At 30.2% G+C, this 13,808-nt stretch overlaps 1 protein-coding gene across 4 annotated transcripts in view; it reads right to left on the bottom strand.

Moving 5' to 3' along the window:
* Nucleotides 1-2,011: 2,011 nt before the first annotated feature.
* LOC142330315 (xylulose kinase-like) overlaps nt 2,012-13,808 on the bottom strand; it is a 64,324-nt gene continuing 52,527 nt past the window's right edge. For 3 of the 4 annotated variants that reach the window (XM_075375536.1, XM_075375535.1, XM_075375533.1), the window contains exon 14: nt 2,012-13,527. In XM_075375536.1, coding sequence (XP_075231651.1) covers nt 13,453-13,527 — 75 coding nt within the window. In that variant the 3' untranslated portion in view covers nt 2,012-13,452. The remainder of the gene's footprint in view (nt 13,528-13,808) is intronic. The other variant, XM_075375532.1, reaches the window with a different exon arrangement.

Genomic DNA, 13,808 nt, shown 5'->3' with positions numbered 1-13,808 from the left:
AAGTGTTCCACATAATTGAAAAAACTCAACTAGAGCAGATGTTCCAGGCAAAGACATTGCAAACTCAACCATTTTAGAAATATTGCAACATGAAATAAGTCTTGAAACGCCTTAAAAATTGCATTCCAGTTCTCTTCAATAATTCAATAATCAACTTCAATAATCTGGTACTTTTTCATAACTTGAACACAACCTACCCTTTGGTTTTGAATTACCCGGTTCAACAATGTACGTTCATCAAATAGGTCATTAATATTTATGGAATCTTTTATAATTTCATTAACAATTTGTGCACTTTCTTCTAGATCAGACCAGGCAATTTCATTTCGTAGATTTTATCCACTGAAACTTAATAACTTTATCAAAACTTCAAAACTGGTTCTTCACAACTCTTAGTATTGGATACTAGAATTATAAAAATTGTCTACGCTTGAGAAGAATTTTTGTTTCTGAACATCATTATTTTCTTTTGGAGTCCATAGCAATTGTTTGACAAAAGATGGTATAAATTTGTGGGTTTTTCTTTCCTGAAGTTGATAAATTAAGAATATGTCTGAAATGCTTCTGTTGCTGTGATAGAATTAGCTTCCAATTTCTGAAATATATTTTTAAATAACTGTAGAGTACTATAGAAACATTTCAAAAATAGTTCATTTTTCAGATTTTCAAAAATCAAACAATTTTGTGCATTTGCCACAATAATTCTTCATGATGCTTCACTGATGCACTATAGTTACTGTCATATCTATATACAAAAAGTCCACTGATGATTATTTAACAACTGATCGGCCATCTAGTTCCAGTTTGTTTTTCCAACGGTTTACAAAAATTTTCTACTTTTCAATTTATTCTACAAATTTCTGAATTGTATTCTTTTACAGTCTTAACGTTGTTTCCTTCCAGAAAAATATTTACTTTTTTTTTGCTGTTCGTTAAACTTTTATTTTTCCTTTTTCAAATGTCTTTTACTCTTTTTTTTATTAATTCTTATTAGTATCTTTCTTTCTTTTTTCTTCTCTCTCTTCTATTTTTATTATTTAAGAAATAATTATTTAAAAAAAAATTATTAATAATGAAAAAATCTTTCCTTTAATTTCTTCTATTCTATAAAAATATTGTCGTACAATCGTTTTAGTTTGAATTTAATTATTTATTATTATTATTATCATTTAAGTTAATTATGACTATTTTTCTTCTTTACCCCCCACTAAAATCAACTCACTTGAAATACCTGAGAACGTACACACAAATAGCCGGCAGTTCTTCTTTTTTTGCCTTTCAATATAAAAACAGGTCCTATAAAAGATTCATTCATTCTAGCATCAGTTGTCAATTTAGTTAGCACACCGATACATAGATATTTTTATAATGAGATAAATGTATTATGGCTTACATAAGTAATTAACATTACGTCTGCACTAGAGTAATAATAATAATGGTAAATTAATAATTTAATTAAAAAATTTATGCATTAATCTAACATAAAGATTCTTCAATATAGAACTTACAAATACATATTTATTAGGTTGCACTTTTATGTCAAATATCAAGGACTGAATTAAAGTTTCAAACATAAGGTAAGCGAAAATATTATTTATAATTTATTTAGCATATCATTTTATTATAAGTAATAGAAATTTATATCTTTGTATTTTGAAATAATTCAACGACAAATTAGTTTGTTTTATTTATTTTTTTTTAAATTAGCCTTAAATAATAAACACATTTATGATCTGCAACTGTAATAATAAATACAGTTTTGGTACTTAGTTTCTGGAGAAAAAAAAAATTGATAAAACTTCAAATTTAATTGAATAATTTTAGTATTAAAACTGACAATTATTCTTTCATCATAATAATAATAATAAAATAATAGTAATAGTAATAATACTGAATATATAATGATCTGTTAGATTAATTTATGTTATAACCAAACAAAAAATGTAACTGAATCTTTGTAATAAAAATTTTTAATTATTTTCGCTCTTATAACCTAGTTTAGAAAAACATTTTTTATTCATCACTAAAAAATTTGATAATGATGTTTGTACAACAAATATAGTCATTTAAATAGTTTTTCGTATGAATTCATTCACATCTTAATTACTTTTAGAATTTAGAGGTGCTTTAGGAAATTATTTAACTAAAATTTGTAGTAAATCACTTACTGCTAAAATTATACACAAACGAAACTTTCATTTGCTCCATCCCCTTACGAAGTATATTGGTTTTTTATATATGGTTACAAGTTATAATCATTCTTTAAATAAAAGATTCCCTTTTAGTATGCTGAAAGGCGGAGTTAGATTTCACCGGTGCTAAATAGGAGATCAGTTATTTTTATACGGATTTGAATACTAGAACGTGAATACCGGTGTTCTTTGGTGGTTGGGTTTCAATTATCACACATCTCAGTAATGGTCGACCTAAGACTATACAGTTCATTTACACTCATACATATCATCCTCTGAAGTATTATCTGAACGGTAATTACCGGGTGCTAAACAGGAAAAAGAAAAAAAGCAGGGAATAAGAGATTTTCACCTTAAAGTTAAGAAAAACTTCAAATTTACTCAATGCTACAATGGTTGCATGTGGAAAAAAGTTTCACATGTTTAGCATATGACAAGCCCCATCTTCTTACAATTTCAGCATTATACTGTGCCTATAAACAATTTTATAAACAAAAAATTAAACAATTTAAAAAAATGTTAACAAAAATTTAAAAACAAATTTTATAATTTCAAAAAATTGTTTCAGAAAAAAGTTTTAGGTAATGTTTAGAGGATTACCGGACCACTTTAAACCGATTCGATACTGTGCCTATTAAGGACGGTATGGTTTAATTTTGTCTTCAAAACCCCATTTTTTCCACCCCCTGGGCTAATGGTTGGTTATATCAAAAAATGTACTTACATAAGTTTTAGACTCTGATCCAAAGAATAGTAAGAACTTTAATTGAATTCGATATTTTACTTAATAAGAAAGTTATAGTGATATTTTGCCTTTTGTTTTTTTTTGGTTTTGGTTATCCCTTGTCGTAAGGGATCATATCAAAAATTGCTTCAGACAAAAATTTTAGGTAATGTTTGGAGGACTAACGACCACTTTAAACCGATGCGATACTGTGCCTATTAAGAGAGGTATGATTATTTTGTCAATTAGTAGAATTATCTTTGCAATTCTGATAACAATTTATCAGTATTACTTCCTGCATCCTCTTCAAATCAAAAGGTCTTCTGAAAGAAGAAATTAACAGAAACAACTCATGACACTACTATGTATACACATTTATTATTATAATATATCTTACATAAACTATATATAAATTTAAATATTAATAACAAAAATATATCCATTTTTAATGTTTTGTAGAGTAAATATTATAATTATTTTAAATCATTACTATTTTCCAATATATATTCATTTTATTACACTGTGCGTTTTTTAATAACATATCTAAATTAATTATAATAAACACCACAATAAAAAGAATAACTACAAAACAGGAGATGTATATAAAATATTACTTATGTACTACAAAAAGGAAAAAGTATTGCACAAAGCAGTATCACAGAATTAACAACCATAATTATGAAAAAGTTATTCTTAACTACACGAAAAACGTCAACTACAATTTTCATGTAAACTATAAATATATTATGAGGATAAAATAAAATGTGGAAATAACCATTTATAATCTGATCAAATAATGTAATCATCAAGATAATCTAATAATAAAAAATTTAAAAGGTGATAAAACACAAACTATCTTAATATACAGCTCATGTTCACCATAAGAATTATAGTGTTATCAACAACATGATATGACATAGCAAAATACCATTATTTTATAATATGTAATATGTATAAAATGTAAGTTATTGAAAACATTAATTCATGCTATTATGAGAATGTTGAGTTATCCTGTAGTTTCAAATGTTACCAAATTGCCACACCCTACAATATTCCTAGTGACTACAAAAAAAGCGTATTAGATAAACCTTGTGCTGATTGTAGTGTGAAGTCCAGTATTAGTATTACTATTTACCCCAATCTAAGCAAACCATTCTCAAGACAGACATTACATAGTTGAGATAACAACAGGATAGTTTTTCACAATTTTAGAGATTCCATAAAATTGTTTTAATAGAATACAATCAGGTGTTTCAATTTGATATTTCATTTTGGAAGTAATTCAAGATATCTAGTTCAGGCATGCATTTTGTCAACATTTGTTATTTATTTAAAAACGTACAGCATGTGCTTGTTTTTAAAACTTATTTTGGTAAGAAATCTTTTGGATAAAGAACTCTTTTCAGAAAACTTTAATCATGATTCAATGTTTCCTAAATAACTTTAATAAGTTAATGAATATACAAAATATTACAATTTTGTTCAAAACAATATATATCCTAATTTATAACAACCCACAAATTATAATTAAATATATATATATATATATATATATATATTTTAAATTTAACAAACGTAATCTTCCAAATTGAAATAAGAAAATGAAAACATTAATATAAAATATCTATTTACTAATGGAAAAAAGACTTGCTGAGTCTAAGGCACTAATATTACATGTTCTTTTGAGTTTATATAAGATGTAATAATATTACGCACATACAATTAAAAAAAAAACATGAAAATTAACAAATAAATAACCTAACTAAATTAAAAAAAAAAATAAGTCACAACCAGTTTTCTTTACATGAAACTATATGAAAAATAATAATTTTTCAGTTTCTTAATAAAATGAAAATACAAAGCTAAATTGACTCTTTCAATCATTAATAAATTCGAATTCATAGCATTAGAGTGCATAAAAAAGTAACAACCTTTTTTATTCTCATCAACCAAAACTGACAGAAAATTCACAATACAATTACATTGAGAGGTGAAGTCGTGGCAGCCATTTTTTGAAAAGGGAATCTCAGAGGGAAAAATTTCAAAAAATCTTCATAGTCAAAATCTGTCTTAACTGTTCTTGGAACCCTAAGCCAAACCGAGCTGAATCCTCTTCTGCAAGAGGGTTTGCCTGAAAACAGCTTTTTTTTGTAGTAAAAATGATATAAAACACACGAACCTTTTTTTTTCTTCTCTGGGAATCATAGTCAGGCATTACTTCAGAGGATGAATGAGGATGATATATACGAGTGTAAGTGAAGTGTAGTCTTGTACAGTCTCAGGTCGACCATTTCTGGTCGAGTGTCAATGCTCAACCTGAAAGGTAGTGTGTTTGAGGTAAGGTTTGTGGACAATCCTTTAAAGTTTTATGATTTTTGGGCAAGGACAGTGCTGTAATTTCAATTTTTCTGTTTACTTTGGATTTCTCCATATAGACTGTGTATAAGAAGTAAGGTTATACGAGAATTTTTCTAAGTCTTATAGACCAGGATCAATAGGACTGCTACAACACTGATAGAAGATGTAAACAATGACTTGGCATCTTTTTTTCTATTGTAAGGGGATTCTCTTTTCCTTTATAACTCCTAACTGGTGATTGGTCTTTATTGCCTAAATGATGATACACCTACTACATATGAGGCCAGGGGGCACGCTATGGTGCTTGACCTAACAATATTAGACAGTAGTTGGGACCACTCTAGATGCAACTGAAGGAAAGGTTCTACAAGAGGAGACTGCCAGTGATCATTTGGTTACAATATTAGAAACAGAGGATCCTTCGCTTCATGTGATCAAATGTCAGAAACCTTCATTAACTCGATGGCAGGTGAAAATGGTGATAGCAGCTGTTCCAAGGAAGTTATGCAATGGGAGAAGATTGTTACCAGAAGTATTACAAGACTTGATAACCAATGAGATTGCGCATTTACTGAAGGTGCTGGTGATTTTCATCCGTTTTTTTGGTGGACCAAAACGATTGCAAGGATGAGGCAAAATCTGCAGAGGCTGAGATGTCGTAAACAACAGCTGAGAAGGGCTGGAAGCGAGGAATATGAGGGAGCAGTGCTTGGATATGTGGAGGCAAGGCGCATTCTCAACTATGAGATAGAACAAACTAAACTGTGAGGCAAGTTAGATTCTGACCCATGGGGACGGGCATATCAGTTAGTGATGAAGTCACTTGGTAGAAGGTTGCCTGTCCTCACGGAGGATAATGCAAATATAGAAATAAGAAGATGCTTTCCTTGAGAAGATGAGGGGGAGTTAGAGATGATGATGATGGGAGTTAGAGATGAGTGTGAACCAAAGTGCTTTTCGCAAGAGGAGGTCACTGCAGCTATCCTTAAATTACGAGATCAAAAGAGTCCTGGACCCAATGGAATACCAGCTGCCATATTAAAAGGGTTAGTAAGAAGGATTCCATGAAAAATTAATGATATTGTGAACCATGGCTTAGAGAATAGGTGCTTTCCTAAATGTTGGAAGGAGTTGCAATTAGTGTTCCTGCCTAAACATGTCAGAGATGAGATTAATATGGAATACTATTGTGCTTATTAAACAATATGGGCAAGGCCGTTGAGAGAATGCTGGCATCTTGATGCGGGTGTTGGCATATGCACCCTAATCAATATGATTTTTGTCGTGGCCACTCTACATTGCAGGCGATTGCAAGGGTGACAGATTGGGCTGCTTGTGTTAAACAAGGGACTTGGAGGATAAGAGGTATGCCATTGTTTATTACATTGCATGTCTGTAATGCATTCAGGTCCCTACCTCAAAATGCGATAATGTCCGCTTTAAGAGGGAAATAACTAAGTGTATATTTAAAGAGGCAGATTCGTGAATATCTAAGTGACAGATGGGTCACTGAAGATACACAAGGCAGTTTGTTAAGATTCCAGATGTTTGGGGGGGGTCCTGCAGGAATTGGTGCTGGGCTCCCTACTCTGGGCAATAGTGTACGATGGTGTTCTTTATTTGACTATAACCGAAGATGTTGAGATCATCGCTTACGAGAACGATCTCGTGGTCTTCGTAAGTGGTAGATCAGAAGGCGAGATTGAAGAACGTGGCAATGCAACACTAATGTAATAGATGTCTGGATGGGCAAACACAGCCTAGAGCTAGCACCAGGCAAGTGTGAATACATTACCATCACAGGAAGAAGAAAGGTTGGGCCCATAGTTTTGAGAGTGGGCGGTCATCAAATACAGGCCAGGAGTAGACAAGTACCTGGGGATCATCATAGATCAAGCCTGCAGATTTAGTGATCATGTGCTGGAGAGTTGCAACAGGGCAGAGAGGACACTTGGGGCACCGAAGGTGCTGATGACCTCACAGGCTGTGCCTAGGGCTTCTAAAAGAAGACTAATCATGTCAGCTATTACTTCCACCTTATTGTATGCAGCCCCAGTTTGCCGTTCTACAGTGAGAATTAAGAGGAATCTGAACAGACTGCGGTGTGTCCATCATGGGTCACTATTAGACGTTGTTTCGACATATTGCACAGTGTCCTATGAGGCTGTGTGTGTGCTGGCGTTGATTCCTCCGATAGAGTTACAGGTAAGGGAGAGAACAGGTATATATGAGGGTATGAGAAAGACAGAGGATAAGATTATTACCTTGAATACCTGGCAAGACAGTTGGCGGAAGGTAACAAGTCGTTATGGATAAAGCATTTGATTACCGATTTATCAACACGGTGTAATAGGAACTACTGGGAAGTAAATTTTTATATCACTCAAATTTTTACAGGACATGGGAATTTTGAAGAATATTTATTCAGGATAGGTAGAAGAGATTCCAATAGGTGTATGTATTGTAATAGTGAGAATACAGTGGAACATATCCTGTTCAGATGCCCAGAATTGGCTTAGCACCGGTCATGTGCTGGCATCGAGAGATTGATGCTTGACAATTTGATTGTATATATAGGATTGCTTAACCGGATCACTGGAAGTTAGCAGATGAGTATGCAATAGCAGTGTCACACAACAAGGATGCAGAGGGTCGGCACAGAGGATTTTAACATAGGGATGGGTGAACAGCCCTGGTTGCGAGGGCCGGCATTGCTAGGTGTGTCAGTTGCAATGAGTGACCGAGGACTACTTGGGTTTGTTAGGTTGGGCTCAAAATAAGAAGAATGAGGCAGGTACTATTGTCATAAACTGACACAATTAAAAGTCCTGAATCCAGGTGAAGAACTTACCGGAGAGCAAAGGGGTGACAGACAGTCCTCTGCGGAGCCATCGTTCGTTTGCGCTTGTGTGGATGGGTGATGGTGATGATGTACGAGGACTTTTGACCTCCTGAGATCAAAGGTACCCCTTTGTGCTATGCTTAATAGCTAATCTGACCTTGGGTGGGGAGGAACAGCAAATTAGGAATTTTAGTTAATAGGGTGCGAGCAGACATAGGCTCTTAATAATAATAGTAATAACATCTAGCCAAACCCATGCGAGTCCAACACTCCCCCACTTGTGAGGAGTATGTAAATGGTATTTCTCCGCAACACCAATAAAAAAAAGAAAAGTAGACCATATCTGAGAGATGTGTGTTTAATTGAAACCCAACCACCAATATCAAAGAACACCGTTATCCACAATCTAGTAAAGAAATCTGTAGAAAAGTAACTGTCTTTACTAGGATTTGAATGTTGAAACTTTTGACTTCAAAATCGGCTGATTTGTGAAGATGCCACCACTAGACCAACCCAGTGGGTAAACACAAGAACCATGTAAAAAGAAAAGACAAAATGGAATATTTATAGTGTCAACATTAAGAGCATAGCCTCTAAATTTTTAAAACATGAGAAGGTTATGAAGGATTATAAAAACAATGAGATGATCCTCTTTTGTCAGGAGTATTGGGAAATAAAAATAACAATTTAAAAACTTATTTAAATCTTTTTTTGAGAGGGAGTTCCAACAAAATGTTTTTGAAAAAGTAATAAAAGATAAAAAGTAAACAGAAAACAAAATACTGCTTGCACACTGTCACCTGAAACTAACAACAAAATTCACAAATTTTGCAATCTTTCCTGAGGAATAATCCTAAATTTTTTTTTTTGGCAAGTCCAAGTAAGTTTTGCAATGGGAAATTTCAAAAAATCTTTGGGTCTGATATGCTTAGCTATTCTTAGAATCATTGCTTAATCAAGTTGCACCTTCCCTGAGATTTTTAGACCAGTAAAAGTTTTTCTTTTTTAAAAAAGGAATATATATAATATATAAGCAAAAAAAATTATACCTCAAAACAACAAACAGAGAACCTTCTTGTTTGCTAGAGTGGGAGCATCAACAGTCACCTAAAATATGTTTAGATGCTCTTAATAGAAAAACCAAGCAGATAACTATAACATCGAGATTGTCCTAATTGAAATGGCAGAGGAGTATAATCAATTTGGTTTATAGTCACAGGATTGCACTCAGTTCAAAAAACTTATTATGCTAATAAAAGGAGGAGCTTGACTGCAGAATGACTACTTTTTATCACATACTGCAATAAATAAATAAAAAATACAAAAATAACAACCTTCTACGAAGATATAAACTCAAAGAACTTTAGAAAGTGGATGTGTAAACAAAGGCCACAAATTTGTAAAACAATAAGACTGTTCTTATTTCAATACACTTACATTTTAATATCAAAGAAACCCACATTAGCGTTTATAAATTGAGGTTACACTCGTCTATGGTAACAAACACCATGACATTTCTGTGTGCACAGAAGAGAGTTCAGACTTAAGTCATGGTTTTTTTTTTACTCGTTTTGAAAGTTTTAACTTTAGCTTTTAGTAATATAATAGGAATTTTAAAAAAAATAAGAATACCATTTCATCTTATTTTATATTTTAGTTTTATCCTGCAAAGTCGCTATCCAAGTAAATCTTTTTTGTTCTTCTGAAACCAATAAGAGTATTAAAAAATTGAAGCTTGGCCACTTCAGGGGTTCTTCTTTGTTAATTCCGACTTCAGCTAGTAAAACATAGATATGTGCAAACACGTGTGCATGTACACGCACGCACACACACACACACACACACATACTTATCAGAGATGAAAATTTAGCTAGTATTTAAATGACAACTACACTGCACTAAAACACTACAAACATGTAATTATAAATAATTTTTGATTTAACTAAAAATATGAATACAATATAGGAATGCACAGAATAAAACAGTCTTAAAAATTTTACATAAAAAATATTAAAAAATGAGAAAATGAACAACCTAAATAATTATAAGTGAAAAAACAATTCTTCTTGAATGATTATAGTTAAATCTTATGACCAATAACTGGTATAAATATAGTTTAATAAAATATATTATAAATACTAATTAATGCTTAAAAATTATACGAGATAGCCAAATATCATTCTTACTGACAACAATATTTATGACCAACATGTAAAGTATCCTCCACAGAATTACACAAAATGTAGTGTATACTTCCAAACAGCCATGTGTTTACAACTAATTACTGTGTACAGACTTTTATTATTAGTTATACACAATAAAAAAAGTATGCTTGCAGTTAATTCAACACTGAAAAAAATAACAGTAAGTAAATATATTCTGGCTTATTCATGGATGTAACTTAGAAATCTGTAATAAAACTAAATACAAAGTTAGTAAACAATGTTGAAATCACAATATATAACATTTAAAGCATATAATTAAAAAGCAATTGTATCTTAAAACTAAAATATATGTGGAACTTATAAAATAGGTTTCTTTAATTAGTCAAATTAGCAAAATTTTAGTAAATGTGATAAACAATATCAATTTTTGGAATTACATTTTTGCTACTAAATGAATAATTCACACGTCACTATGTACATATACTAAATAATCATGCAATAATTCAAATAAAGTAAATATAAGAAAGAATATATTGATTGACAAAATATTCATATGCTATATGGTACAAAATTAATGCGACAAGATGAGCATTATACTTTTCAGACAGCTAGTTCAAGTTGAAATAAATATAGTAATATTTAATGAACTTATACTATAATTATTAAATAAATATAAAGATTTAAGCGATTTTATAATACAGAGCAATTTAAGATTAAAAATTAACCCTTCATTGTATAAAATTTTGGAATTAATCTATTTATCCTTATAAAAAACATGACTAGTGAATAAAATGTCAAGACTGTTCAATAATTGTTTAATGGTTAACACCATACAATGATAAGAATGAAGAAGTTCTATAACTAACAAACTCATTTTCTTTCACCACTTACTCTTAAAATTTAATTTAATTTGAGTCCAGACTGGTCGGATAAAATTAAAGCACATCATAGCATTTGTAAACTGACAGTTATGATAAAAAGTGAATAACAATGAAATTGAAATCAAGTATGAGTCAGATAAAGAGAAAGAAAAGATAATAACCAGTCAAATCTAATGAAAATAATGACCAACAATGAAACTCACAAATATTTTAGAAAATAAACTTTGCTATTATTAGTATTGTTAAATTTTAAAGATACCTTATCTATTCTTACAATCAACCATGATTACAACAAAAACTAATCTATGTGAGGTAGCATAGAACTAAAATACACATAGACACAAGTTTAGCAATACATTAAACAAGATCTTAGCAAATTGATCAAAACAGATCCAACACTTAAAATAAATAAATCGTAAATAAATAAACAGTTGCAGTAAAAGAGAGAAACAAAAGAACATAAAAAGTTATAACATATAAAAACAAGGCGAGACAGATCTTTTATATTCTAACTATTCATGCCATGCAAGCATCAACCATTGTCTAGTTCTTCATAATAAAAAAAAATCTATCATATTGTTCCTGAAATTGCCAATATTTTCATCAAATATGAAAAACCTTTTATCTTATTAAAAAAAAAAAAAATGACCATTTCCAGAGTTTAGTTCCAAACAAACTACAGTAAACGGCAAACAATTTAATCCTGTACAAGAATAAAATAAATCACAAGATCCTGGTAAGTTATACATAGTACAGTTCATTTTATATTTTTCAGAAGTTGTTTAGCTTACAGATAATAAATAAGACTTACTATAAATAAGTAATAATAAATAAGTATTACTCACTACAAAACAAATTCAGCAAAGGCTGTTTAATTACACAAATTAAACATAGAATTATTATATTTCTAATATGTCATAATTCACCAATATAACATTTTTAAAAATTACACACACTATATGATTTATTACCGCTAAAAACTAGTAAAAATGTAAATCAAAATATCTTATTGGAATGATATGTTGGCAAGAACATGTAATATTGAATAAAAAAGATAGCTTTTATTCATGACCTTTACTTTAAATGAAACTGGAAGTCTGATCATACAGGTCAAACAAGGAGAAAACAAATATTTTTAAAAACTTTAATGATGTTGCTGGTATGAGATAATAGGAAGAAGCAAACGAACTTTAGCATGATCCTTAGGCATATCAGCTGCACTGGAGCATTTATGATCAATATCAAGTTTGTCTTTAAAAAAAAATCATTTACTATTATTAGTAAGAAAGCAGACTACTGAAGAGATAAAATAGAAATTTAATTATTACTTCAATAAGGTAATAATAATAATAATAATAATAATAATAATCTGATTTATTAATCTGAATTAGTCAATTCTGATCAGTATTCAATGAATTTGCCCTTGAATTTTTCCATCTCCAACAATACAAAACAAAGGATTCCAAAAATAAAGTATGATTAGGCTTAATATAAAACATCAAAATAAACCATTCTTGGAGTGTTAACTGGTTATAGCAATCAACACAACACTCTCACTTGTGGTGATGATCAATTTTCATTTGTCAAGTTGCATTAATAACTTCATAAATAGGGTACCAAAAATTCAAACTGGATTCACAAACATTCTGTTCATTATGTCAGAGACAATATGGTGCTGTGTGGTTAAAATCTTTTGATAATAGACATGTATTTTTGGACCCAAAGGTGACATCTTCAGAAACAGTATAATTTCAAGAATACAATACAATCATACATAGTGAAAGATTTACTGACGATTGTTAGAGAAATATTTCCAGAACGATCCAGGAAGTCTCATCAAATTGCAGTTATATTTCATAAACCAATGTCACTTTACCTATTATTTCTTCAGGAACCACTAATCGAAACTGCGAGGCATGTTACAGGTAGTTTTAAATTTAGGCTATAAGTGCACTGCAACAGGAGAAAGCTTAGTCATTTTAAAACAAAATGAAATAAATAAACCACAAATGACATATTACTGCTTAGAAAAAATACATTTAAAAACAACAAAAATTGGATTACCTAAATAATATTTATTAAATATTTTTCTTTTCTCTTTGAATTTGAATAGAAATTATTATTATTAATGGATAATATTACTGAAAATCATATTAATATTCGCTGTTAAAATTCATTCTTAAATTAATAAAATCCTAATTCTACTTACAAATTAATTTTTTTTGGTTAAAATTTCAGTAAGAATATATCCTAGATAAATAAATAAAGTTCTAGTTTAATCAGTTCTTACTCAACTACGACTGTCAGTTCTAGTTTGTATTTCTTTAATAATTTTCCTGTACCGTTTAACCAGAGGATCATAAATCTGTAAAATGAAGAAATTATAATTTCAAAAATATTACAAAGAATATCATAATTATTAAAATATATATAATATAAAACTTAATGGATTTTTTTTTTTTTGAGTTTATAAAATCAGGTAAGTTTTATATTATAAACCTTGCTAATATGCTTATACAACTTCAGGTTACTGGTTTTTTCCAACTTGCTAAGCTGCAAATCTTTAGTCTTGAGTATTTCTCATTCCATCAACTATGAATAAATTTACTGATATAATACTCAGAATGATCCATTTTCTATTCCAGT

Source organism: Lycorma delicatula, chromosome 9, assembly GCF_047948215.1.
Source record: "Lycorma delicatula isolate Av1 chromosome 9, ASM4794821v1, whole genome shotgun sequence".
In the NCBI taxonomy this organism is placed as follows: Eukaryota; Metazoa; Arthropoda; class Insecta; order Hemiptera; family Fulgoridae; genus Lycorma; species Lycorma delicatula.
Note: the sequence above shows the minus strand (reverse complement) of the source record. Positions and strands in the feature narration are given on the sequence as shown.